This window comes from Psittacula echo, assembly GCF_963264785.1.
Source record: "Psittacula echo genome assembly, chromosome: 21".
NCBI classification, from domain to species: Eukaryota; Metazoa; Chordata; class Aves; order Psittaciformes; family Psittacidae; genus Psittacula; species Psittacula echo.
Genome location: NC_137757.1, coordinates 453,368 through 481,360, shown reverse-complemented (window position 1 = coordinate 481,360; position 27,993 = coordinate 453,368). Strand labels below are relative to the sequence as shown.

At 44.5% G+C, this 27,993-nt stretch overlaps 1 protein-coding gene across 2 annotated transcripts; it reads left to right on the top strand.

The window, feature by feature from the left end:
- Positions 1 to 174: 174 nt before the first annotated feature.
- On the top strand, positions 175 to 27,993 carry LOC308228930 (lysine-specific histone demethylase 1A). 2 transcript variants are annotated; one of them, XM_080632559.1, is made up of 20 exons: positions 175 to 480; positions 2,399 to 2,564; positions 7,381 to 7,440; positions 10,623 to 10,756; positions 13,178 to 13,256; positions 14,545 to 14,637; positions 15,303 to 15,409; positions 16,711 to 16,792; positions 17,363 to 17,457; positions 18,925 to 19,067; positions 19,740 to 19,830; positions 20,546 to 20,680; positions 21,437 to 21,510; positions 22,345 to 22,456; positions 22,855 to 22,987; positions 23,757 to 23,944; positions 24,126 to 24,240; positions 25,621 to 25,748; positions 26,388 to 26,534; positions 27,228 to 27,993. In XM_080632559.1, the coding sequence occupies exons 1-20, from the start codon at positions 196 to 198 to the stop codon at positions 27,411 to 27,413; spliced, it is 2,553 nt and encodes an 850-aa protein (XP_080488685.1). In that variant the 5' UTR covers positions 175 to 195; the 3' UTR covers positions 27,414 to 27,993. The 2 variants fall into 2 exon arrangements, with proteins under 2 accessions (XP_080488685.1, XP_080488686.1); XM_080632560.1 differs by lacking the exon at positions 7,381 to 7,440.

Sequence of the window (27,993 nt, the reverse complement as noted above, 5' to 3'; positions counted from 1 at the left end):
CCGGGGCTCTCACGTCCGAGCTTCCCGCCAAGCCCCGGGTCCCCACATCTCCATGACCCGCGCCTCGGGGAGCACCCCCCAACCGCGGCCTCGCGCACGCGCCCTGGTGCGGCCCGGACGTGACGTCAGGCGGCGGCGCGGCGCGGCCTCTCTCACGCCGCGGCTCGGGCTCCTTTGTGCGGCGCGGCCGGGGCGATGCTGTCGGGGGGCAAGAAGGGCGCGGAGGCGGCGGCGGGCGGCGAGGGCGGGCCTGAGGCTCCGGTGCCTCCGCCCGCCGCTGCGGGGGCCCCGGGCTCCTCTGCCGAGAGCGGCGGCGCTGCGGAGCGCACGCCCCGCAAGAAGGAGCCGCCGCGGGCCTCGCCCCCGGGCGGTCTGTCCGAGCCGCCGGCTGCGGGGGCCGCCGCTGCGCCCAGTGCCGAGACCACGGGTATCGCCGAGACCCCCGAGGGCCGCAGGACCAGCCGCCGCAAGCGGGCCAAGGTGCGTGGGGGGTGCGGGGAGCGCGGTCCGCGGTGCCGCGGGCTGTGGGCGGGCTTATTGCGGCCCTTGGGGCCCCCCGCTGCTCGGTGCCGCCCGGGTGTTAATAGTGAGATTTATCAATGACATCTAAAGGCTACGAACAGCTTCTAATAATTTGTACCTTTGCTATGTAATTTGGTAGGTAACGTTCATAAGTTACTGTGAACATGAAGAAATTGCCATTTCTTTTTTGAAAATTTTATTGGAAACCTGCTTGCAGAAGACTTTGACGATCTCTACTGTGCCCTGTGCTGAGTGGGTTTGATGTGGAAGCTGAAAATACTCTTAGGAGCTCTGTTGTTCTGTAGCCACGGCACTGAATGTCTTCCTCTTCAGAGCTCTTACCTGATGTGATAGCTCGACCGGTCCTTTGTATGTAGGAGTTGCTGGGTAGGGCAGTTTGGTGCAGCCTTAACCTGCCAGAGGGGAGACTGAGCTGAGCTCTTAGGCAGAAGCTCTTCCCTGTGAGGGTGCTGAGGCGCTGGCCCAGGGTGCCCAGAGAAGCTGTGGCTGCCCCATCCCTGGCAGTGCTCAAGGGCAGGTTGGACACAGGGGCTTGGAGCAAGCTGCTCCAGTGGAAGGGGTCCCTGCCTGTGGCAGGGGTTGGAGCTGGATGAACTTTGCAATTCCTGCCAACCCAAACCATTTTGTGATCTCTAAAGGCACCATACCTGGGTTTTACTTGCTTTACAGTCGTCTGTTAACAAGCAGGAATTAGTGCAGTGTGTGTGGGTTTGCTAAGGGTGTTAATCTCTTTTGGCAGAGCGTCTCCCCATCATCACTTCAGGGTAGCACAGAGTCACCTTACTGTGAATGTCTGTGGGGTGAACTCAGTTGAGGAGGTGTCCAGGTTAAAAACAAACCTAGGGAAAAGCTTAGAGTTTTTCCTTGGACTCAGTTGTTCTCTGAAAGTTGTGTGAGCTCAAGGAGGATGGGGGGCTTCAGAGGGCCTTAGGGCAGAAGCAGTTTGTGTTGGGTTTAAATACCTGTGATAATGTACTTATGGTGCCGTGGGATCATTGAAACTTGCTTCAGAACCTGGGCTCACAAAAGATCCTGGTGGTGCAGCGCTTGCTGGGCAGTGAGAACTGAATGTGCTGGACAGGGAACGTGAGCATCTAAAAGGTGGCTCATGGAGCGTGTTGGTGTTTTACTGAATTCAGGCTTTCCTGTACGCGGACTTCCAGTGCTGTTGTGAATTGTGCCCGTTATTGCCCTGTCTTAATGACTGAACTTGGACTGTGACAGACGTGTTGATCTCTTGAAGATACATGAAGAGTTGCTTTGGTCATCACAAGGTGACCTCTAGGATGTTGGAGGGTCACCACTGCTTTCTCTTTGTTTTCCCATGGCTGCATGTTGAAAAGTGTTTTATTCCCTTTCCAACAGGTAGAAATACACAAACTTTCTAACTTGGGGAAAAAAGCCTGGTTTCTGAACCAGTGTGAGATGCACCCAAGGAAATCCGTGTGGGATTTCCTCAGGAAATCTTGTGTACAGGTCTGGTCACCCACGTTTGACAGCTGAATTCAAGCTGGAATATATGGATTGGACATAGGGGTGATTTGTTACCCCTGGGCTTGACAGGGAGGTGAAGAAGGGGGAGAAAGCCAGAGGGGTTGGATGATAATATAACAAATACTGATAAGCTGGGTTCTATAGGAAGTTCCTATTGGACAGTTGGGTACCAAAGACTTTAGTGGAGGTAAAACAGGGAATTCGCTAAGCTGTTGGAGATTTTATCACATGGCAGCTGTAATAAGACAAGGTAACACAGGCCTTTTGAGCTGTAAGCAGTTTTGTTGTTTGCAGCGTTCATTTTAGCAGTGAGACGTAGAGACATCTTCAGCGTGTTTATCCTCTGTGGTGCTTCTTACAGGTGGAGTATAGAGAGATGGACGAGAGTCTTGCAAACCTGTCAGAAGATGAGTATTACTCTGAAGAAGAGAGAAACGCTAAGGCTGAGAAAGAGAAGAAACTGCCACCACCACCTCCACCTGCTCCTGCAGAAGAGGAGAATGAAAGCGAGCCAGAGGAGCCATCTGGTGAGTAGAGAGACCTTCTTCTCCTTCTCTGACACTGCTTACCTGTTCTATTGCCAGAAATTAAGTGGGGTCAGGTGCAGCATCATGAATCGAGTCCGGTTTTGGATGATTTTCTACAGTGTTTTCTTTGCTGGCCCAATATGGGAAGGAGGGGAAATCACAGAAGAGCAGCCTGGTAAAGATGGGAATATGCATGATTTAACTCCAGATTTAATAAGCCAAACTTCTCATGCTGTATTCTCATTCTCCTTATTGACTTGTCTTTGGAAGCTTATTGACCAGAATGGCCTCTTTGGCATTTAACTGTCACACCTGCTCGTGTACCAACAGTCACTTACTCCTCTGAGAAGTTAGATTTACTGAGGGGATCTCTATGCAGGAGAGTAGATTTAATCTACAGTGATTCCTGTGGCTTTAAAACTATGACTCTGATCTTAAGTTCCGGTTGGATCCTGTTTGCTTAAACTTCAGTGCTTTCCTTATTGCCTTTGACAGACTTGTCAAGCTTCACTTTTCCTTGGGAAGGTTTTTGGTCAGTCTTGTTCAGGAAGCAGCTGCTTTTGAGGTTTCATGGTGTTAGCAGTACCCTCTCCCTCTGTTGTGTTTCCAGCTGCCACCAGTAGCTAGGTCTGGTGTTGATGTGTCACTCTGCTATGTACAAAATCACACTTTGGCAAGGTTTAGCTGTTGCAGAGACTTTCTGAGGTGATGTGTGCACCAGCTGCTTTTAGACAGAAGCTGAAATCTAGTGACTGACCTTTTGATAGTTCATCACTGATGTGGATAACTGCTAATGTTCAGTTCTGCTGCTCTTATTTGGCTTCTTTTGGCTGGCAGGTTTGAGAATGTAGACAATGTGACTGATGTCGATTTGGGGATACTTACCTTCAGTTTCAGAATATATATTAATAGCCACAGTTGTGTGCTGTCTCTTGGGATTTGGCCCTGTAATCTCTCGTCAGGTGTGGCTGTTGGCTTCTGGCTGGGTGCTGGAATAGTGTAGCTCATCTGCTTGACTGAAACATTTGCAATGAAAATCCTCCGTGCCCCCAGCTGAAGCTGATCTATCAGAAATGGAATTTTGATCTGTGTAATTAAGCAAATATCTAAAGTTTTCAATTTAATTTAGCTCAGACTTTGGGTTTAATCCCTGAGACCTCATATTAACACATTTCTGATGTTCTCAGATGTTTTCTGAGAGAGCTCTCAGATACCTCTGCCATTTTGCACCTCTAGGAGTGATTACTGGAATCAGTTTGAGGTATAATCAGTGAAGTGTTTTATCCTGTGAAGGAAGAGATGTGGAAAATAGGTCATGATAGACACATGCTGTTCTATCCATACAACAGTCTGTTAGACAGTTACTCCACAAGCATTCGATTTAGTCATCTAGATACAACCAACTTGAAAATGGGCTATATCCAGCTGCCTAGAGATAAGGAGATTTCAGGTCATTGTATCCTTTCTCCATTCCCAGAAATGCTGTGATATGCATGAAGCAGTGATGTAGGAAGATGACAGATTTTCCATTGTCATTCCATAGCTAGTCCTGCTGTATTTTTAAAGGATTCTGAAGCCATATACATGAGTGGATCTCTCTGTCTTTATTAATGCAGGTGTCAAAGAGCATCAGGTCATCTCTTGCTGGCTGTTAAAGTGCACTGAGACTTCTAATTCAAACAGCTGTTAGCAGGGAGAGGCATTGGAGCCTGCTGTGTATAGAAGCAGTGTTTGTGATTGAGTTGTTTTTCTCTCTGTTGCTGCTTTGAAGCAAAAAGCAGTGTTCAATAAGAAGTATTAAATAGGACGGTAATTCTAGTGCAGGATTGCATATTGAAAATGCAGCAAAATACAACAAGTTGTTTGTGTATTGCTGTTAATTTATTCTCATTGCAGACCTGAATAATTTCCTTTGTATGTTTAAAGCCTGTAAAAACATCGGTAGTGCAGTAGAGGTGTAAAGCTGTCATGTAACGGGTTATGACCTTTTGTGTTGAAAAGCCTCATTTGCAAACTTAACCATGTAATAGGGACAGTAGCTGGTGTTTCCTTAGTCTGCCCTCACTGTCAGTTTGCAGTAGAAGGAGGTTATTAAATATCACACTTCAGGTGACAGCAAAGTGCTGGTCTTGTTTGGGGTGGGTTCCATTGATGTGTTCAGCTGTGGGAAATTCCAGATGTTTTGGCTCTGCAAATTGTTATAGTCTGGATTTGCAGGATCTGCTGGGTTTTATTGCAGAGCAGTTTGAAAAGGGGTAAGAAGATTTCATGGTTAAGGCAATTTCCTTAAAGTGTCTCTCCTCTTTTTAATAGAGAAATATTTTCTGATGGCAAAAAGCTTCCAAACTCACTGTCAGTGCTGAGTGACATTTTTATCCCTTTGGAATTAGGAGCTTGCTGCTTTCATTTTTCTCTTCTAGGGATCTTTCTTGTTTGTCCTTGCCAATGGGATTTTCACTTTTCTGGCCTCCTGAGGATACTCTTTACCAGCTCCTTTTCTTCCTTTTGTCTGTGGGCATCTTGTGTTTCTAGCTGCTGTTTGCAAGAAGCATAAGACTGATCGTGATGCAGATGGACGTCAAGTGAACAGTCAGACTGAGTGCTGCTCTCTCTGTCTTCCATCCAACTTGTCTGTTTTCCTAATGAAATTCAGTACACAGTTGTAACCATGGGCCACTAGTCTTCATTTTAAGACAGTATGAAGGGGACTCTTCTGTTGCCCTTCTTCCTGCCTGCTCCTCAGCTGTTGTTCTGTTGCCTTGAGACTTCCAACAGATTCTGCTCCTGCACATGTTGTGTTGGGCTGCAGTAACTGGATGTCAGCAGGGATCAGCAGTTCGCTTGCTGCTCTGTTCCTTTGCAGCTGGAACCTGACTTTCTTAGGGGGAAGGAGAGGCAACCTGCACTAGAGACCTTGTTTCCATACTTCTGTGCTCAGACTGGGTAGTGATTAGAATTGTGTCTGAGCAAGCAGTAATAGTGGTGCTTTCTTTTTTGACCTGGTTTAGCTGTTCCTAACAGAAGAGGGGAAAATGCTGATGTCTTCTTGTAAGTAACCTGGGAGCAATTTTGTCCCGTCTCCTCATTGTCAGTACTAATTTAGAGATAAGGAATGCAAGAGGCCGATGTCAGCATCTTTTCAATTTCTTAACTTACAGAAGGCATAAATACAACTTTTCCTGCAAATGAATGGCCTAGGCTGGAGATTTTGTTGTGTTAGTCTTTCCCAGAATGGAAGCAGGTCTTGGAATGTTCCCAGCAAAATAAAGTACTTCCAGTGTAGATGAAGTGAGACGTTTTTTCTTGCTGTTCCAGATACATTAGTTCATATAATCCTGATTTTGGGACTTCTGAGGCCTCCGAAAATGCAGTTATTTGTCACGGTCTCTGTTGTGAGTTTCTGAACATGTTACAACATTGCAGATGTTAATCCAGGTTATCAATGTATGAAAACATTTGGTTTGCTTTCTGTGCCTTTGCTTTGGGGGTGAGATTTGTAATTCAGCTGAAATGCAGCTGCAATTGCAGTGTATCCCCTGAGAGCCCCAAATTGCAGCCTGGCAAAATTGGCCACCCAGTTTCAGCCTCTGAAGAGTAATCTTAACAGTTGTGTGTTCAGCCTTAGGTTAGACCTTACTCTTGCCTGTTTGGAGATGACACCTTGAGCAGCTCTGCTCTAGGAAGTGACTGTTCCATTTGCTACCATGACCTCAGCGATTTGTTTCAGTGGGGGTTTGCTTGGACTTGACAAAACACCCAATTTGCTGCCTGTTGGAGTGTTGGTTTGATGGAGCCTTGGTACAGCAGCAGCCAAACAGTGCTGGGCTGTCCCTGTCGCATTCCATGGCTTTCTGCTCTCTGGAAATGACAACAGTAGGCAAATACCTGACTGTGCAAGGATATTGCTTACAAGCTGAACTTGGAGCTAGCATCTCTTGTGACGACGAGCAGTGTGTGGGTGACCTACATTGCCTTTGTTCCTGCAGGTATCTCGGCTGTACTCCATCTCTGTTCCCTGTTGTGTTGTAGTCCTGTCAAGGCTGCTATTTAGGACTTGCATGCAGGCTAAGGTAGTTTTGAGACTTCTCCATATCTTTCAGATGAGTGCTTTGCCTTTCCTCATGTTTCCAGCCGTGGGTACATTGGAAGACTGATGTCTTTCAGTGCTAGGTATTGATCACATTGCATGGATTGATATGTACTTGATTCAGAGGTGGTCTTTGTGTGTTAGAACATTGTTGGTGGATCAAGGGCACTGAAGCCAAAACAAGTGGTCTGAGCCTTTCAAACCCAGTTCTGTCGTCAAGCTTCAGGGAAGGGTTTATGGCAGAATACTAAAAAGAGCAGGTTCTTCTGAGAGTAAGAGGCTTTTGGGAATGGTTCAAACTATCCCCTTGTACATGGAGAGACTCAGGACAACCAAGGGCAGGATTGACAAATTCCTATGGTTGTGACCCATGGAATGTGATGGTACCCACCCACCAGATCTTGGCAGTAAGAAATGTAAACTTATTAATCAAATCCTAGCCATTCATGAAGTTGATCATAAGTATGTAGCCACCAGGAATGCTACATGTTGTGTACTTCTGTATGTCCCATTAAGTCTGATGTAAAGCGTTCCAGTAACATGGATAACACGTAGAAGACTGCAGAGATTGGTGCCCTGAACCTAGGCTGCAGCAGATGGGATTCTCAGGAAATGGGTTTAGCTGGTTGGTGGAATTTAATACCTACAACGCCAACTGCCGGGCCTTTATGTCCAATATGGTTTAATTTATGGAGTAAGGTCCCTGAGTTCTCCTCTTTCCTTCCACAGGGCAAGCAGGAGGACTTCAAGACGACAATTCTGGAGGGTATGGAGACGGCCAAGCATCAGGTGAGGGTGGTGTTTGATGCTTGCCAATTAGTAACAGGAGCCGCCAGGTTAGGGAGTGATGCTTGCAAGTGCGCACGGGTGCTGTTGTTCAGGACTTAGCCAGAGGTACAGGAGCTGTTTAACAAGTGAGGGGTATTTTCAGCTTCAGTTGAGGTCTGTACCGGCTGCAGGGAGGACACTAACCTCTGTTGAAATGCCTCAGGCCGATCTCTCATCCCTCCACTCCTCTCCTTGTTCAGGGAAGTCCAAACGTGCAGAAAGATGTTTCTTACCTGGCCAGTTTCTACCACCCTGAGTGACACCGAAAGGCCTGGGCTCAGCAGAACCTTTCCTCTAATCTGCTGCAGAAGCATAGCCGGGAGTGCCTTTCTGCTCCTTTGTTCTTGTGCTTTTCTCTTTTGAGAGGTTTGTGCTTGAGCCAGTGGTGAGCCCAGGAGATTTATCTGTCAGGGACAGGCATAGTCTGCTTCTCTGTGCACTGGGTTGGGAATTCGCCATTTGGCCTAAGTTCTGGTGCTGGCAGCATGCACTTACTGCTCAGTTCCCACAATGGGTGTCTTTACTCCTAAGTGCTTTGAGTGCAAGGGAAAATCTTCCTCCAGCTCTGCCACTTCTGCTCCCACTTGAGGATTGAGGGTTCGGGTTTTAAGCAAAGGAGCTGAAGGATCCAGAACCTATTCTGTACCTCCAGGTTGCTCTTTTTGAAGCAAATGTAACCTCAGGATACTCATCTGAGAGGGCATCCTTGCTGTTCTAAGTAAAGAAGTTATGGTTTGGGTCTTACCACTTGCACGGGATTTCTGACTCTTACAGATTATGGGCTCAAGGATGCATTGCCTGCTTTGTTTTTAGGCAGGCACCGGCTGTTTGGCAATCGTGCATGTTTTGCATTTGATATATATGCTGAGGGTGTGCTTTAACAATTGTCTGATTCAGCAGGCAGGTAACTTCCCTTCAGAGTGCTTTTAATCTGCAAATGTTTCAGTCCATAAATGAGCAGCATCTCTCAAGATTCCTCATGTGGGGAAGAAGATAATCAAAACTTCAGCACGTTGGTGGCTGATGCTGGGTGTCAGGAAATGGCAGTGTGTGCACAAATGTGTGTCGAGAGATGAGCATCCAGGAATTCAGCCTAGGCTGACCTATCCCTTCAGTCATGAAACAGTTGCCTGCCCCAAGGCCAGTTCTGAACTGGTGCTGCCTTTGATGTGTTGCCTTTGTGAAACACAAGCAGTAAGGATGTGGGATGGGGGGGATTTAACCACTCTGAAATGGATTTCACTTGGACTTGTGTAGTTGCAGAAGTAAATTCAGGGACATCCAGGTTTTGGAAGATCTTCTGATGGTTGGGCCAAAGGAAGTGAAGTGTTTGCTGGGTTTGGGTATTGCATAGACGTGTGGCCCTAAAAAACCCCAAACCAGCAATCTTTTCCCTCAGCTTGGAGTTATTTCCAGGGCTGTTTCTCTGGCTTCTCAATTGGAAGGAATAGGTCACAGAGGTTTCCCAGAAACTAGTGAGTTCCCTTAGTGGACGTGTATGTGAGTTTCTTGGTAGTTGACCACTGCGCCACAGGCGATGCTCTTTAGCAGATGTCAGGAGAAGCACACTTGCTGTATCCACCTGTAAGAGAGAGTCAGGTTTATCACTGGAGAAGCTGGAATTCCAGCAGAGCTGCGGGTTTCTGCTCCATCACTGAATATTGGTGTCAAAAAGTGTTGTGCTGTGTCAACTTCTATTAGTAGTTCCATTGTACTTTCTTGCAGTGCTCTGTTGCCTCTGCTACTAATTTCCTCTTGTTGTAAAATTCCTGTAAACGATCACAGACTGCTTTCTTTCCCTTGAGCCATCATGCAGTTAGGTCTTACCTTTGCTTGTGAATGAATTGTGGGGTTTTAGCTTTACCATTTCCTTCCTTACATTCTTTTCCTCACCTTTGGGATGTAAAAACGCTTGGAAGTTAAGGGTGTGTGTGCCTGCACCAGAGCTGAAAGAAGAGAAGTTTTCTCCCCAATACAGCCACATGTGTACCTCTGCACATGAACCTCCAACTTGCAAACAGTTGTCTTGGTTAGTATCATAAACTGCAAGCTTGTATGGTCTTTGACATTGTTAGAATCTTTTGGAACAGTTCCAGTCTCAGTGGATGATCCTGATCTTAGTGCATTACCTGTGTGGTTTTTCCTCTTGGGATACTGGTTTCTATCTTTCCAGGTTGAATGTCCTCTCCTCTGACTGTCCCGATCTTAAGACACTTCCTAGGACATAAGAGTTTATCTTGTTCTTGCTACATTTCCCATCTCAGTATTGCATTTGGCTCACTGTGCCTGCAAGATTTGCTTTCTGCACTTGTGCTGTAACACTTTATGCAGCTGTCTCTTGGTTTGTTAGTTTAGAGTGTATTTTATATATATTATAACATTCAGATGAGATTGAGAAATGTAGGGGCCATAACTGTGTTATTGCTTCATTGCCAGTGTTTGAATTGATAGAAGTGCAGGTACCTTTATGGATGGAGTCTTTCCACAGATAAAATGTCTCCTGTATATATTCAGCGTTGGTCTTTGCCATGTGGAGCAGCGCTAGGGGAAGGAGCATGGGAAAAGCATGGATAGGATTGTTTGTCATTGCCCTGCTTGTGGGGAATATGGCAAATGTGGAAAAGGATGGGTAAAGATGGGTTCCTGCAGGTTGAGGAGTTCAGTGCAGGTGAAACCTTGAGAAGCAGCTGAGGGCTGCAGGCGTTGTGCTTGTGTCTCACAGATCTTTTGGCTTTGAGCAGGCTCCAAATGTTTTTCATATTCTGGTAGAAACTGGAAACCATGCAAACGAAGGACAGATTCTAAAGCAGTTTTATTGATAGTGTATTACAGAGGTGTTGTATTTGATACATGTTTTATTGATATGTGCCCAGCCCTCTTTATTTCTCAGGCTGTTGGCCGGGGTTTTTGCTTGTTTGCGGTACAGTTTGTTCATTAACCCTGGCTGGTGCCTGTAATTCAAAGAACTGTTCACTTGGGAACCTGCTTGTCTTGCAGAAGTAAAGGACTAAATGAAAGCATGACATGAAACTGGCCCCATATCACATCATGGCTGGATGCGCTGGCTAGGGAGGGTAGTGTAAAAGCACTTACCTAGCAGTTCCTTTTGCAGTGCCTGGAGACACCTTGTCTTTTTGTTGTAGGTGTGGAGGGTGCAGCTTTCCAGAGTAGACTTCCACATGACCGCATGACATCTCAAGAAGCTGCCTGCTTCCCTGATATAATCAGTGGGCCACAGCAGACCCAGAAGGTGTTTCTGTACATCAGGAACCGCACTGTAAGTTTATTGTAAAAGTATTGATGGCAGAAGGGTCGGACATTTGGGTACCTTGCAAGGGCTGTTTGGCAGTTACCATGTCTAACAGTCGGGAGATTTCCTTGCGTTTGAGATGGTGGGGGTTCATTTCTGCGATTGCGTCATGCTCCGAGTGTCTAAGGAAGGTGTTATCCAGTTCTTGATTGAGGCAGTGCTGTGAGGCAGCATAAAGAGTCTTTAGTACATTTCCAGTGTCCAAAACATGGTCGTAACAACCATCAAAGCGACGTGATTCAGCTACTACAGCTTTTAAAAGGTAAGCAAACAGCTGGTGCAAGAGATCAGCCTAAGCTGAGATCACTAGGTCAATAGATCTCAGCTTAAAGAAGTGTCTGTAGAATACTTTAAGATAATAATCACATGCATTGTTGCTTAGAGTAAGTCACACCTCTAAGCCTGTATTTTCGTGCTTTGCTCAGCATTCAGTTGCTGTAGTGCTGAGCTATTAAGCCAGTCTTGTGGCTTATTCTCACAACAGAACAGTTCCTTTACCAGCTTTGATTTCATGAAAGAAGCTGTATCCTTGAAGAAAGGAATCTCTGCTTCTGACTGTTTGTAGCATGTCTGCCTAATTCAAAACTTCACACAAGGTAAAACACAGAAGGAAGGGGCAATATTCAAATAATTCACAGGGGAGTTCATTCACTTGAGTTCAGGCCAGCACCTGAAGGTTAAACCAAAACAAAACTCAGACAGTGGCAATTGTGTTTTGCAGGTGATGTTTTTAAATAGTGTCAATACTTTTGGGTTCTTTAGCACAAAAATGGGGTTCAAAGCAAGAAATGTCTTGAAAATTGCTTTGTTACCATAGTTAAGAGACAAAACACCTTCTTGCCTTCAGGTTTTTTATAGACGTAAGGATGATCAGGGGCATCACAGGGTATTAATTGTGGTATCACCCAGTGCTCAATAACTTAAAAGATTTATGTGAAATTCAGGCATAGTGGACATCATCTTGCTAAGAATGTGACTTCTCCTATTCCTGTGAAATCTCCCTCGAGGTAATCCAAGTTGTAACTTTTGGGAAGTCATGAGATACCACGTTCTGGTCTGGTTTTATGTAATGGGGGGGAAGCTTGGAAAACAGCATGCTCATATGTATAGTGAGTGAGTAATCCTTTTCCAAACACATCAGAAGCAGAGAAGCCTTCCACTGAAACTGATAAGTGGCTGGGATTTGCAGGGCTGTCCTGGAAGAGCTGCGTTGCTGCTCTTTGGTCCTTATTCACTATGGAGGAACTTAGAGATGTTCCTAAGCAGGAATCCCTTTCTGTGGAAGACTCGTGAAAGGATCTCCTCCCGTCAGGATAGCAGAGGTTATAGAACAGTGGATGAAGCAAATGGTAATACAAACCCAGTGCTCAGCAGGGCTCTGGGAGAGCTGTGAACTGCAGTGTGCATCCTCTTACTTACAGCTGGCTCAGTGTCAAGGGATTTGAGAATATGGAAGAGGGCGTGAAGACAGAGAGTTCCTGGAGGTTAGAGGAGTTAGACTAGTCAGTCTGATCTTTCCAATTTGCCTGGTAACAAATGGAATCAAGAATTGAATGACTCACCTGGTAAGTAAAAATGTAGTTTGGAAGGCTCACAGTAGCTTTTCTGAAGGGAAGTCATCTTTTACAACCCATCCGAGTTCTTCAGAGGACTCATAAGGAAGCGACCAAAGGAGATCCACTTCATTTGATCCCCCCACCCCAGAACACCCAACCAGCCAAGGGGGAGGGGAAGGGGAGCAAACCATAAAACATTAAAAGCTGTTGCTAGATTGCTGTTGGTTAAAGCGTATCATGAGCATTTACAAAGCAGAATGTAGGCTGACTGATCTGTTGGGGCAGGCAGGGCAGTTGGGGTTTGAAGCTTTTAAATCTTCTTCTAAGGCCTGCCCTGTGCTGCGTATTTGTAGAGGGGCTGACAGGGGGTGGAACCAGATCATCTTTAAGGTCCCTTCCAACCCAGACCAGTCTGGGATTCTGTGATAATTAATATTACACAGGCAGCTCTTCCTGCTTGGTCTTTGAACTGTAGCTGTTCTCTATGTATATGTGGGCAGCAGAGCCCATGGTAGTGTCTTGTGTCGGTGAAGGTGGAGCAGGTGATTCTGGCACTTCCATTTTGTAGCTTTTGTTCTGTGTGTGTGTGTTTTGTCGGATGTGTGATGAGGAGATTGCTGACTTGATGTGTTTCCACTTAGTGAACTGGTGTAGGGAGTGCAAATGGACTCTATTGCACCTTAAAATACACCGGAAGGCAAAGTTCAGTGTGGGTTGGATAGCACTGCCAGAGTGTGACTTGTTAGAGGGTTTCATCTAACAACATTTGGGAACACACAGAAAACACCTCTTTTGTGTTACTTAATGTGTCTTATTGTTTGTTTAAATACAGCTGCAGCTCTGGTTGGACAACCCAAAGATTCAGTTGACATTTGAGGCAACTATCCAACAATTAGAAGCACCTTATAATAGTAAGTCAAGTCTTTTACTGCCAAAACCGTGCTGTATGTATCATTGCTGTTGGTTTTCAGTTTTGGCTGACTAAAAGCTGCTTAAAATCAAGAGAGGATTTCAGGTGGGTCTTTTTCTTAATGGAGCTCTGTGAGCATTTATGTCTAGAATGGACCATTGCGATGTGCTCATGTTTCAGGTTTGTCAGAGTTCATTTGTCTGATAAAGAAATACATCCTTAGCATAATTCAGAAAAAGCTGGTAACAAAGTGGGTTGGTCCAGAAGTTCCATGAGAGTGAATTCCCATAGAGCTTGTAAAGCTTGCTACAGCTTCATGGTGCTTTGCAGCTGTAAGATTTGCTTAATCACAAGGTTTCTGGGAGCCATTAAGAAGTTGCATAAAACTTGAATGGCCATGATGAAAGAAGGTAGTAAAAGGGAGGCACTTTATGCAGAGGAATGTAGTGATAGGACAAGGGGGAATGGTTTTAAACTGTCAAAGCAGAGATTTAGCTTAGACATTAGGCAGTTCTTCCCTGTGAGGGTGCTGAGGCGCTGGCACAGGGTGCCCAGAGAAGCTGTGGCTGCCCCATCCCTGGCAGTGTTCAAGGTCAGGTTGGACACAGGGGCTTGGAGCAAGCTGCTCCAGTGGAAGGGGTCCCTGCCATGGCAGGGGTTGGAGCTGGAGGAGCTTTAAGGTCCCTTCCAACCCAGCCTATTCTGTGCCTCTATGAAAAGAGCGAGGAGCTCCTGCTTGCACGTGTAGGCCATTCTAACCTTCTCATAAAAGCTCCCAATAAACTGGAAAAGGTGAGGGAGCCATAAAGAAGTAATTAAAGAAGAAAACAGTTCTGAAATGAGTGCAGATACACTGTCAAGTATTGCAAAATAATGAATTATCGTGTTTATAAAAACAAGCATGAGAGCTCAGTGCTCCAGTAATGGGTTGGTTTAATGGTGGTAAATCTCACTACAGTTCTGCATAAGGATCTCCAGATTTCTGCAGTCAGTTTCAGGAAAGGTGTGCTTCTGCACTAGAGAAATAGAAGCATTTCATGTCCTATACATGTCCTGTGCAGCGTTTCAGGAAGGATTCAAAGCTACAGGGTAGCATAAAACCAGGTTGTGGCTTCCCGAAAACTCCTCAGCCTTTCTCAAGAGGATGGATTGTTGGGTAGGGCAGCTGGGGAGCAGGAAGGGCTGTGTTCAGGGTGGTTTTGCTGGCTTGCTGCTGTGATCTGTTTGCTTGTGAAGATGCTCTCAGTGCTGAACATCCAGAATGACTGTGAAACATTCCCATTTTGCAGGTGATACGGTGCTCGTTCACAGAGTCCACAGCTACCTGGAGCGGCACGGGCTCATCAACTTCGGGATCTACAAGAGAGTGAAGCCCCTTCCAAGTAAGGAACCTGAAAATGGTTTTGGTTCATTGTTCGGTGATTCTCAAGCCAAAGTTTTGAGGCTTTTTTTTCTTCTAGGGTAGTCATTGCTGAGGAAATAAAAAATGCTGGCAGTGCATTTGGCTCTAGGGGTTCATGGGTTTTATTTGGACCTGGAGGAGCTGTTCCTTCAAGTAGATCACTTTGAGAAGGAAAACATTTGCAGATCTTTGGTAGATAATTCAGGGGCTGTCACTGTTGAATGAGTTATCTGTGTTCCTCATTTGAGGAACAAAAGACACAAACACAATCCTGTACTTGCATCTCTTATATACTATATGATGCACTAATTAATAAGAATTAGTTTCTTCTTCAAACATTAATTCTTCAGAAGTATTTTTCCTCCTGTTTTCTTCCTTGCCACAGATGCACTATTGCTATATTTTTCTTGTACCTGTCTCATCAAGGAGGACTGTGAAGTGTTTTACTGTTACCATGTTATGCACAAAATTACTTCCACTTTCTTTTCTGTGGCTGTTTGTTTTGTTAAAGAGTTTGTCAGAACCGATGAGAGGGAAGCTGCTTTTTGTTCTTGGTGTCTCTTTAAATGCAACTTCAACGTGACTGCTTGCAGTGTTGTAATAAAGCACATGCAGAGCCTGTCGCTTACTTTTCCCTCTCCTTAGCCAAGAAGACTGGAAAGGTGATCATCATCGGGTCTGGAGTCTCTGGGTTGGCAGCAGCTCGCCAGCTGCAGAGTTTTGGGATGGATGTCACAGTTCTGGAAGCCAGGGTATGAATTTCTGTGCTCTTTCACTTCTATATAGAAACTTAACCAATAACCACATTGAGGCCTAGTCCCAGGTAGCCCAGCAGCATGCCCAAGATGAGCAAGCTTGTGTATAGTTACAGGCAGCCGGAGGTACTGCTGAGTGCTAAACCTGTCTCACTGGGAAACAGTCCTGTCTGTCCTCGCTGGGAGCTGGCTAATACTTTCTCAGGGGTTGACTGTATCGCCAGGTGCTTGTGTTATCAGCTTATACCAGTAACAGGTTGGAATCATCTTTCTTTCATGGTTAGGAACCGATGCTTCCCTGGAAAGCAGAATGCAAGTCTGTACTTGAGGAAGTTGCCCATTAAATAGAATCATTGTTTGGGATTCCCATACAGTGTCAGGCAGGATATTGTTTTATACCTTCTAAATCTACATGAATTCTTTCCTTACTTATTACTGTGTGCTTACAGAGGCTTTAAGTTTTATAGAGAGCTACATTTTGTGGTGTATGAAAAATCGGAGTTTATCAGATGTTTTACTTCCTGACTTCATTTTGTTCATTCATTTACTTCTGATACTTTCCCAGCACAGCCTGAAACAATCTGCTTAGGTTAGAGTAATGTTTCAGGCTCTTCAGTTTGCTCGCTGCTGCTCTTGTTGCTGGGGAGCATGGGGGGGTTCTGGGCTCAAGTGCACACTGAAGCTGGGTCAGGGGGAGCTTCTCATCAACCAAGACCCACAAGTCCTCCTTATTCAGTTTAAAGTGGTGGGAAGTCACTTGTATGTGTCAAGTATCCGAAGCTTCTTCCTGCTGCTGAACTGGGCTGTTGATTCATGGTTATCTTGATTGGTAGCTGGCCCTTCTGTGGAGAACAGATAGGAATAATTGCCTGATGGGTTTTCTTACCCTAAAATTTAGTTTCCATCAGCACAGTTGAATAATTTCCTATAGAGCTATTGGATTTGGGTAGGAAGTTGGAGGAGGAAATCTAGTATGTAACTTAACCTATTTGTGGACAGTGAGGGGTTGGTTGTGGAATCCCAGTAGATCCTACTGTAGATGTGGCTGCATCTGGCCAAATCTATTTTTATTTCCTTTTTTCTTTTTTTGTTAATGCAACTCAAACTTTTTATTCCATAACGTGGATGAACTAAGACCAAGCGTTCATTTGCAGAGGTTCTTGGCAGAGCGTACCTTTTATTTATTGGCCCTTTGGGTAGGAGAATCCTTACCCCATGCCGTGGAGAAGTACCAGTGATTATATTTGAGATGCGTTGCTGAATGTTCCTGGAGGTTTAATCTATTGTGCTTTTGAAAGGACCGAGTAGGAGGAAGAGTTGCGACCTTCCGCAAAGGGAACTACGTTGCTGACCTGGGAGCAATGGTGGTGACAGGACTTGGTGAGTGGGAAGGCAAATTGTGGTACAAGATGTTACAACTGTGAAACCTTTTGCTATTTCCTTTCATGGCCAAAAGAATTGGGTGGTTTTAACTATCAAAAGTAGATATTTTTGTCCAGCCTCTTTGGCAGTTGGCATTTCTCATCAGTGAATGTTCAGAACAGGTGGCAGCTCTCACTGAAAACTGTGGTTTGTGTTGGTGATGTAGCTGTCGTTGGTCACTGAAGTCGCAGAGGTGCTTCTCGTGTCATCAGACTGTTGAAGATCTTACAATTTGCTTGTGCTTAGTGGAATTCTTTGCTCTTTCTTTGGCATGATGCCCTTCTGTGTGTCTGTTCCTTTGCCCACTTCCTTTATGGTGGTGTCTGTGCTGGCTTCACTGCACTTGCTGAGCAGCTCTTTCTAAAGCTGCTTTACCCAGCTGCCAATGGCCTCTGAATTTCTTGGTAACTCTCTTAGCTGTTCCCTTGGATCTTCCAAAATATCAGCTGAAATTGAGCATAAATTTCTTATTTCATTGCAGATGAACTTTGCAGGAGTACTCTGTTAACTCTGCACAATGTTTTCCAGGAGGAAATCCCATGGCTGTGGTCAGCAAACAAGTGAATATGGAACTGGCTAAGATCAAACAGAAATGCCCACTTTATGAAGCAAATGGACAAGCTGTAAGTCTGATGCTGTTTTCATTAACCTTTTAGAACAGGAATAGTATCTCAAGTGTGTTTGTTACCAGGGTATTGGCCTAGCAGGAAATAGCTTCCAGGAAGAGGGGGAGGGAGTAATGAAAATGTGTCCCCTTCTTCAGGTGGTATAGGAATATTCCAGCATTTCTGCACCTATTCTAGAACCAGTTCTTTCCACGTGAGTTTTTGACTTAGAGTTTCAGATGCTTTGTGGAATCTAAGTTCCTGTTTGTTCTTTGTAAATTCCTGACTGTTTTTCCTTAGACAATTGTCTGCTGTGCTGGCACTCCAGCTTCTGTTGGTGTTGCTGCTCCTTTTCCCTGAAATAGGCTTGTTCTGGCTGTTCTGCTTATGTTTTATGTTTTAAAAACCTGATTAACCAGTGTTATCTGGTTGAATGCACGCAACAGTTCAGCACTGATATTCTAGAGTTGGGATTCACAAACCTAAATAGCCTCTGTAGTGTTAAGGAGTGCAGTTGGAGATAGAAGTGGTATGTTCTAGTTTAGTGCTGAATCTCACACATGTATTGACTGGAAGCATTCCTACCTCCCAAATCTTAAATTATGGTACTTAGCATAACTTCTTTCAGAAGACAGATGAGGATACTTGGCTTCTTGCTAAAGGCGTGAGAAAGTGATCCTTGGCACAAATCTGGTGTGATCTGTCACCTGCATCTTTTCCTGCTGCATCTGAGTGAATAGGGTGAATATAATGAATTCAGGGAAAGCCACCAAGGCATTGGTAGACAGTTCTAACAGTCAGTCTGCTCTTATGTTGGGAAGCTTCTTCCATCATCCTAGAAAAGCTGGATTGGTAGTTCTTAGTCATGCTGACCAATCCAAAGGATAAGTTACTCTACTGAGCTGTGCCAGGCCTTCTAAAGCCTTGTGATTGCATAGAGCTGTCCTACCATCGGAGCAGTCTTTTGTCCCATTGGCCAGTTTCTGGAGCTTTGATGGACACACATTCCAGTAAGGAAATCTTTGTGTGCACAGAAGTTGGTTGTAGTCGTGATTTACCAGCTCTTATTGTAGCTCTTTGGCCAGACATCCTGGCAGAGTGACCTTGTGTTGAACAGACCTTGGTGTTTGACTGTTTGAGAGAGCAAAGAGTATTAAATTCCTTAGCTATGTTTTTGTTGTGCTCTTGAAGTGTCACTAGGTCAGGGCATGTGGCACCTTTTCTTTGAGTACTGCTCTACGAATTTATCTGTACCCTGGCTTTTTCATTGCTCTGATTTGGGAAGTGGTGGTGGCTTGAGTTTGTGAAATCAGACTGCATTTAGACTGCAGTAAAGAAGGTAACCTGTGTCCCTGCTCTGGGTGCTTTTAAAGTTTCTACTTCTCAATTGCCTCGTCTCTGAGGCTCTGAGCTTTCAGGATCTCTCTTTTTCCTTTTTGCTATTAATTTCGTATTCAGAAGAAGGTCTGTTCTTTTGACCCCCAGGTTCCAAAAGAGAAAGATGAAATGGTGGAGCAAGAATTTAATCGTCTGCTGGAAGCCACATCCTACCTCAGTCATCAGCTGGATTTTAATGTTCTCAATAATAAGCCTGTCTCCCTAGGTCAGGCTCTGGAGGTTGTCATACAGTGAGTGACGTCCCTCTTCATGGTAGACTTTCCCATTCTGTAGAGGATGTTCCTTAAGATACCTGAGACTCGTGATGTTCCTAGGATAAGCATTACCCACTTATACAGCCGTTTGGTCTTTGCTGGGTTTTTGTGTGTATGTTGTGTATGGTGTTCATTGAAACAAGATATGCCAAAGGTGGTTAAAGGAGCAAACATCTTTTCTTGAAAGCTTTTGAAAATCATCACAGTAACCGATAGATCATGGAATCATAGAATCAGAGAATGGTTTGGGTGGGAAAGGACCTGAAGATCATCCAGTTCCAACCCCTCTGCCATGGACAGGGACACCACACACTAAACCATGTCACCCAAGACTCTGTCCAACCTGGCCTTTAACACTGCCAGATCATTGATGTAGTCTGACTTGGAGTACAGACAGCCCACTTATGCCAATAGTATTTGTAGTTTGCCTTTTAATAATAGTAGGTAACTCCAGACTCATGTTTTAGTTAGTCAGGTAGCTCTTATTTATGGAAATGTCTATTAATTTTCTAATCACCATAGGAGTATTTACTAAAATACCCCATGATGAGCTTTTACTGCATTACAGTAATTAGGTTGTGATAATGAGTTTTGTCAATTTTGCAAGGATTTTGTGCTGAACTGACTCTCACTTCTCCCCTTTTCCAGGCTGCAGGAGAAGCATGTGAAGGATGAGCAGATTGAACACTGGAAAAAAATCGTGAAAACACAGGAGGAATTGAAAGACCTTCTCAACAAGGTTAGGTGGTGACATTTAGAACAAGAGGAGAGCGTTGTGTTCCTCAGAAACTGGCAAAATGGGCAAAAACTTCATGGAAAACCTCAGAAGGTTGCCACGGATGCTGTTCTTAAAGATCTTTTTATTTAAGCCTTGCCTAGAAGCACTTCTGACAAAGGACTCTGTTTTTGAGGAGGGGCACATAAGCGGTTAGGCAGAAGACTAAAACATGAAATATGGGAAAAGAAAGGGAGAGGTTGGACATAAGCAGAGCTGTGCGATAGCTTCCTGTAGAGATGTTGATAATGACTGAGGCTTTTGGGGGGAGTATTTTAAAATGTTAACTTTCTTTACTACAGATCTGATTTGTAGTGTAGAAACAGTGGTTTAGGTCTATTTACAGTGGAATAGGCTGTGGTAGATGGCATCTTCACTGTTCCATGGAAGTTTCTCAAATGAAACTTGTCTGAGGTCAGCTCTCATATCTTAAGTTATTTACAACAGACTTTGAAAGAAATCAGTGATGTTGGGGTTCAGCTATGTTGGTTTGGGGTTGGTGCTGTTTATTACAGTTTCCTATCTGTAGAATTACGTACAAGTAACAATTGGTAAAACCAGGACATCTCTTTGGTGTAATGGCATAGCTTGAGATGAATATCCATTTTACACAGTCACTTGCACCAAATCTACTTTTCTTTTTCTTCCTCCCTCTCTCCTCCTGCTCCACCTAAAAAAGATGGTGAATTTGAAAGAGAAGATTAAAGAACTTCATCAGCAGTATAAGGAAGCATCAGAGGTGAAGCCACCTCGAGATATTACAGCAGAGTTCCTTGTGAAAAGCAAACACAGAGATCTGACTGCACTTTGCAAGGTAAGGGGTGATGTACATAAAGCACTTAAGTCAGTGGTTTCTGAGGGCTTCAGCAGCCAGATAAAATTAGTCAGTATAAGTGCTACCATATTTCTCACTCCAGCACTCTCAAGAGAATGTAGTTGATGGTAACTCTGGGTTATAATGCTGATAACTGCATTAAGTACCTTTAGGTTCATATTAACGTGTTAAAGGCTCACTTTTAGGTAACAGTCTCTGCTGGCTCATGTCAGGCAGCATTTAATGCTTTGAAGGCTAAATTTTAGGTCAGACCTGATCTTTAGTACTGCTGGGTCTCACAATGGAAATAAAATCTGAATCTGAAGAGAGAAGTCCTTTCTCTAAAAAAAGGTGGTTTCCTGAATAAAAGACTTCTTTCTATCCAAAGATTACAATTTAAAGAGCGCTCTCTTGACAAGCAGAGTTATTTCCCCACTCAGTGTGTAGCTGGGTGTAGAAATATGCCTTAAAAATGAAACCTTAAAACCTGTTCTTTCTGTGATAGTGAAAGACACCTTGCTGACCCAAGTCAGATAGAAAGATAGAAGCAAGGATCATTTTTCAGCTACTTGTTCAACAGATGATAGGGCAAAATATGCTGGATTAAATGTTAAAGAAAATAGCTTGATTTAGATTCCTAAAGCCATTAATCTTCCACTGATTTCTCTTGAGATTTGCTCTAGTCTGATGCTACATGATGTCTTTAAGGCCTGTTACATGGAAACTGATTTTGATGTCAACTTTCAATCTTATTAGGAGTATGATGAATTGGCAGAAACACAAGGAAAACTGGAGGAGAAGTTACAAGAACTTGAAGCCAATCCTCCAAGGTAAAGATACAGACCAGAAAAAGAAATACTTGGGAAAGCAGGTTTTTTACTGCTTTTCTGTAGAAACCGCTGAGTTTCAAAACTGCAATGGTTTGCTTTCTTTTAATTATGATAACTCAAGGGATTAGGAAGGTACAAACGTGAAGTTTGAGCTCCTGCAGCTTTAGAATTCCTTTTCCTTGCTTTCGTAGGTGACTTGGATAAAAAGGTGGTTCTTAGCTAGGCTGCATTTCAGTAAAATCCTGACTGTAACCAGTGCCTTTGAGATTGGAAATCCCTGTCAATAATGGTAGCATGCCAGTCCTGCCTGGTTTGGCAGAATATTATTGTTTTGTGATCTGTGTGACTACACTCGGGTTTAGTCGTTGTCTTATATATGCTACTTAAGCCATTATTTACAGAATCATAGAATGGTTTTGTTTGAAAGGGACCTTAAAGCTCATCCAGTTCCAACCCCCTGCCACAGGCAGGGACACCTTCCACTGGAACAGCTTGCTCCAAGCCCCTGTGTCCAACCTGGCCTTGAACACTGCCAGGGGTGGGACAGCCCCAGCTTCTCTGGACACCCTGGGCCAGCGCCTCAGCACCCTCACAGGGAAGAGCTTCTTCCTTACATCAAACCTGAACTTCCTCTGTATAAGCTTAAACCCATCACCCCTTGTCCTTTTTTTTTATTTCTCAAGCTAAGTTTCTGCCTTCACTGAAAATACTTTACATGAACTCTGCTTTGAAATGTGACTTTGCTGGGTTTGATGCTCAGCTTTCACGAAGGAGACTCACATGTCTGAAACAGCAAACTGAATGGCTTTGTGTTATGTTTGGGCTTTCTCCCAGTGATGTTTATCTGTCATCAAGAGACAGGCAAATACTCGACTGGCATTTTGCAAACCTAGAATTTGCCAATGCTACACCCCTGTCTACGCTTTCCCTGAAGCACTGGGACCAGGTAACTAATTCATGTATTCATTCTCCAGTACACTAAGAACTTAAACTGTGTTTATTTCATTGCATGGAAGCTTCTCAATGGTAACAGTTTCTAAACCCTTAAGTGCTGTCTGCTTTTATGCAGATACTGAGCTCTTACACGGTGATCGTTTGCTGATGGAATTCCAGGCAGCTTTTTGTTAGTGCCAGAAAAGCCTCCCTCTAATAACACTGTCTACTGGAAGTTCCCGTACTGTTTCTTGACTAATAAACAGAATTCAAATCTATTCGACTCACTTTTTGGGGAGGGAGAGGGAGTTTTGGAAAGAAAAAAAGCCTTTGTTCAGATTTGCTGATTATTTTCTATTGAATTATGCGATTTCATTATAAATCCAGGCTTTCTGTACATTTCCGTTTTAGGATGATGACTTTGAGTTCACAGGCAGTCACTTGACTGTGAGGAATGGCTATTCCTGTGTGCCTGTAGCCTTAGCAGAAGGCTTGGATATTAAACTGAACACAGCAGTTCGCCAGGTTCGCTACACAGCATCAGGTAAAGCAAACCCCTCTGGAAAGCTGCTCTGAGGGGCCGTGCTCATTGAAATGAGATTTCAGTGCTTCCAGAAGCAGATGTGAAAACTGATCTCTTAAAACCCCTCCCATTTATATTTGGGTTGGATAAATCACATCGGTGATCATAATGAATTATGAGGAAACTCTTAGAGATATATTGATCTTCAGTGGGGTTTGCTCGTTTCTGTGGCTGGTTCAGCATGGTGCTTTTCAGTTACATTTGCTGATTCACGCTTTCACATTCAGGCTCCCATTTCTTTATTCAATGATTGAAATGTTTGGAGTAAGAGGTCTTGAACTGCTTTAAGACTTGGTGCCCCGGGATCTGGTATTAGAAGTATAAGTGAATGTCACACGAATTCAGACAACTGGAAGGACTGTATCTTTTTGTTGTTCTTCTAAACATTGGGCTTGGGAACCTGTCAGCTGGGAGATCAACTCAATGAGAGGCTCACAGCCTACTTGCTATTTGTTCATGCATATATTTAACTATATTTAACTGGCCTAGATGAACCTTTAGGCTTATCCCAGTATGGCCATTTTCCGACGCTGTTTAAATTACACTTTCTGGAAGTGAGCTTTGTGGTCTGTAACATTCAGTAAAAGTAAAGTAATTGTTAGTGTAAAGCTCTCTCCATAAATGAAATGTTTTCTGATGTGGATATGTCTTTATGGGAGTTTCTCTAATTTTTAATCCCATGCTCTTGCCTGCTGGCCTATGAAATGATTGTTTTCTCTCCCCTCTCCAGGTTGTGAAGTGATAGCTGTAAATACCCGATCTACGAGCCAGACTTTCATTTACAAATGTGATGCTGTGCTGTGTACTCTTCCCTTGGGAGTGCTGAAGCAGCAGCCTCCAGCAGTACAGTTTGTGCCACCTCTGCCTGAGTGGAAAACTTCGGCAGTTCAGCGTATGGGATTTGGCAACCTTAACAAGGTGACTTGGTCACTGAGGGAGCTGCAGCAGGGCAGGGGATGCTCAGGAGGAGGCTGGCTCAGTCTGTGTGCTGTAGCTCTTGCTAACCAGCAAATCTGTAACCTGCAAGAGCACACTAACCTGTGGAAGGCAGTACTTTTTCTCTGCACTCCTCCTAATTCCTGATTCTTTTTGTTTCTAGGTTGTGTTGTGTTTTGATCGTGTCTTCTGGGATCCGAGCGTCAATTTGTTTGGTCATGTTGGTAGCACTACTGCAAGCAGAGGAGAACTTTTCCTGTTTTGGAACCTGTACAAAGGTAGCTGTGGTGCATCTCTACTCTTGCCAGTGTCTTATTTGTGAGTTTCAGGTCTAGAAAAGAGCACTTTTTGAAATGCTGTTGGTGTTCACGTATGGGTATGATAAGAAAACAGTATTTGTAGGAGGACAAGGGGAAGTATTGAACATGCAGGTTTCAGTGGAGCAGGCTTTGCTATAACTCTTTTCCCCTTGCTGAGCGTTACCATTCCAGCTTGATGAGCTGCAGGGCCATCCATATGGTTGAGATGCAGTGGAAATGCAAGCTGTGGTGTCTCCAGTGGATGAGCTTGTTTCCTGTTTTGAGCAGCAAAGCAGCTTTGAGTGGACTGTGAGCCTCAGACTGACAGATAACTTCAGAACTCCTCGCTGTTAAATGCTTAAGCAGGCAAAAGGTGTTGCCCTGCCTGTTTCTGCAGCTGGACTTTGCCATTGGTAGTTTTGTTTTCCCTGCAGCCGGTGTCTGCCACAAATTGTCAGAAGATGCTTTCAGTAAGCATGCTGGGTTTGTATCATACTAAGAGCAAAGCCGTGTGTACAGTGAGCACTGTTAAATGAGTTCTTTTTCCTGCAAATGGCTGTTTCAAGTACCAGAGGGCAGGCCAGGTTTTTCTTTTAAGTGGGGAAAATGGCTGTGCAAAGAAGGTGCCCTTCCAGGGTATTTGTTAAAATCTCTGTATTGTAGGGTAATTGTTAAAATGTTTGGTAAGACTTGACTGGAGAAATACACGTAATGAGCCTTGGATAACAAGGCTGTTTGTGTGTCTGCTTTTGTGGCTTTAAGATGTCTCAGTTACATACTTAACATGTAGTATTGGGGTTTTGGTTTATATAGAAAGACCATCTGTCATACAAAGGTTCTGCTACTAGATTCATCTGTATTTCTGTAGCCATAGCATTTTGGGCAGGAACTATTTAAACCGAACAGATTGAACAATCCAGAAAACAAAGCCAGAAGCAAAACCCCTAGAAATATCACAGCACATCCTGTATTAGCTCTGTGGGAGTTCTTTGAAGGTCTTATGTTGGCAGAGAACTGGTCTCTGAGAAGTATTTAAAGATGGGTGGGTGAATGAAGTGGAACTCGGATGAGCAGACTGCATGTGCTTGTATGGCTGTGGGTGACCTGTTGTAGTGCAGACAGGAATCCTCCCAGTGGTTTCAGTCTGTTTGAGGTAATGACTGTTGAGAACCTGCAGCCTCAGGAGCACTGCATGTGCTGGGGCAGCTGGCCTGTGCTGTTGGTGCCTCCTGCTCCACTGTGCTGTTGGATTATTGAAGTCTCTTTCAGGCCGAGGCCTGTTCAAGTCCAACTTGTCAGATTAAAATGATTGATGTCAGTGATTCCGTTGTGTTTCCTCTCTCCTTCCCCGCACCCCAGCACCAATTCTGTTGGCCTTGGTAGCAGGAGAAGCAGCAGGAATCATGGAAAACATCAGCGATGATGTCATTGTTGGACGGTGTCTTGCCATCCTCAAAGGCATCTTTGGGAGCAGCGCTGTGCCTCAGGTCAGTACAGACAACATCTTCAGGTACCTCCTCCACGTTTGAGAGTGTGCTGTGTTCTATAGGTACTGCCCCGTGTGTGTTGTGAGAAGAGGTGGTTTGTAGGTTTGGGGGGGTGTTGTTTGGGGGGGTGTTGTTTGGGGCTGTGTTTTGTCTGGGTTGTGGGTCGGGTTGAGTTGGGTTGGGGTTTTTTTGACTCCAGCTTTTCCAGACTGTCAAATACTTCAGTTCATTTTCTCCCTTTTACATTCCTGGGGTTACAGCTGAGCTGTCCATGGCTGGTGACAGCGCTGCTTGGGTACTCGCTGCCATGGTCTGCACCTTCTCTAAAGTACAGTGAAGCTTTTGACCAGTGAACTCCACAAGAAACTGGTCTGGCTGGAAAAGAACTGAAGGGGAGGAAGGGAGTAAGCAGAAGCTGTGTGCAGGAGGTTCTCATGATATGATGCAAAGGGTTGAGGTGTTGATACCAAAGACATTTACCTTAGGATGCATATTCTCATGGAATACAAACTTGGAGCCACCATTAATGTTAGCCTGAGGGCTTCGTGTCCTTTATTCTTGCAGTTTGTGTAGTTTGTGTTTTGCAAGATCTGTAGACCTTGCCCTGTGACAGCAACTGAAGTTCCTGTCTTGTCTCAGCCTAAGGAAACGGTGGTGTCCCGCTGGCGCGCTGACCCCTGGGCCCGGGGCTCCTACTCCTATGTAGCAGCCGGCTCTTCTGGCAATGACTATGATTTGATGGCTCAGCCAATTACTCCAGGACCAGCCATTCCAGGTGCTCCGCAGGTGAGAGCTGTCTCTGTTCTCCTCAGTAAGACCTCAACCAGGGGGATTTCTCTAAGTGCTTCGCATCCATATCTAAGCACAGGTTTAGGTTACCTGCATCTTTTGATGATGATTAGAACCTGTAAAGTGATTCAGTTTTCCATCCATGATTTCTGCCTGCCCAGGTTTGGTGTAATTTCTTTACTAGATAAAGGATTGTTTTACTCCAAGTCTTTTTGGTAATATCTGAACAGAGTATTATAATACCATGCATTTATTGTGTTCATACTCCATATTTATGTTGTCCATCACCATATTTAAGTGAGTTGTAGTGATTTGAAAGAGGGTCAAGGCCAGCGTGAGAGGAACAGGAACCAAAAGGTGTCTTCCAGACTGGAAGTGAACCCAATGAGGCATTACGTCATCCCCAGTTCACTTTGAAAGGATGAGGTTTTGAAAGCAGTAGCCATTCTGATAGCACCAGCAGAGAAAGATGTGCAGCCTTGGCTTTATTTAGGTTCTTTTTCTAGTGATATAAATCATTAATAAACGTAGCTATGGATAAAATTATTCTCTGCAGCCTATAATAGATCAAGTTTTTCTCCTTTGTTTTATCTGGAGGACTTCTAACATTCTTCTCAAAGTCTGTTTGCTGCAGAATCTGGAGGAACATGAGCAGGCCTTAACAGCGGTGTTTGTTCTCTGCTTCCCCAGCCTATTCCTCGCCTGTTTTTTGCGGGAGAACACACAATTCGCAACTACCCCGCCACTGTTCATGGTGCTCTGCTGAGCGGACTGAGAGAAGCCGGGCGCATTGCAGACCAGTTTCTTGGGGCCATGTACACTTTGCCTCGCCAGCCTACGCCGGGGGTCCCCCCACAACAAGCTGCCAGCATGTAAGGAAAGTAGAAAGTATCACAAGAGGAGGGACAAGACCCCAGTGCTGCCGTTGGGGACTCTCTGGGATGAAGACACTCACATAGCCTGTAGCAGTGTCTGCAGCAACATCTCAGCCAGGAATTACTGTGAAACACTTCCATTAGAATGGCCTTACAAAAACGTTTGGCTTGGCAGAGTCTCTTGGAGCTCTTTGAAGTGTCAGTGCACACAATTCTGTGCTACCAGGCTGGTCGGGGACTTTGTTTGACTCTGTAAATACTTTCTGAAAGTCAAGCCTGTAGCTGGAGGATTTTTTAGGTGCGTTTGTTTGGGTTTTTTGTTGAGTTTTGTTTTCTGCCTATACGTGGATTTACAATTTGGTAACTGCACAAGGGCAGCTGGTACCTACACCTAGGAGCTTAGTGTAGAATTAATATTATTATTAATATTAATGATTCTGTGGGTGCTTTTTTTACTGTTTTGAAGAACAGTGTTGACCAATTCTCTTCTTATCTGGCATTTGAGAATTTGATGCAACTGTTTTTCCCCCTCCAAAATGTCCATTGGCTGCTACCCTGTATGCGTCCTGTTCTAGAAAGCA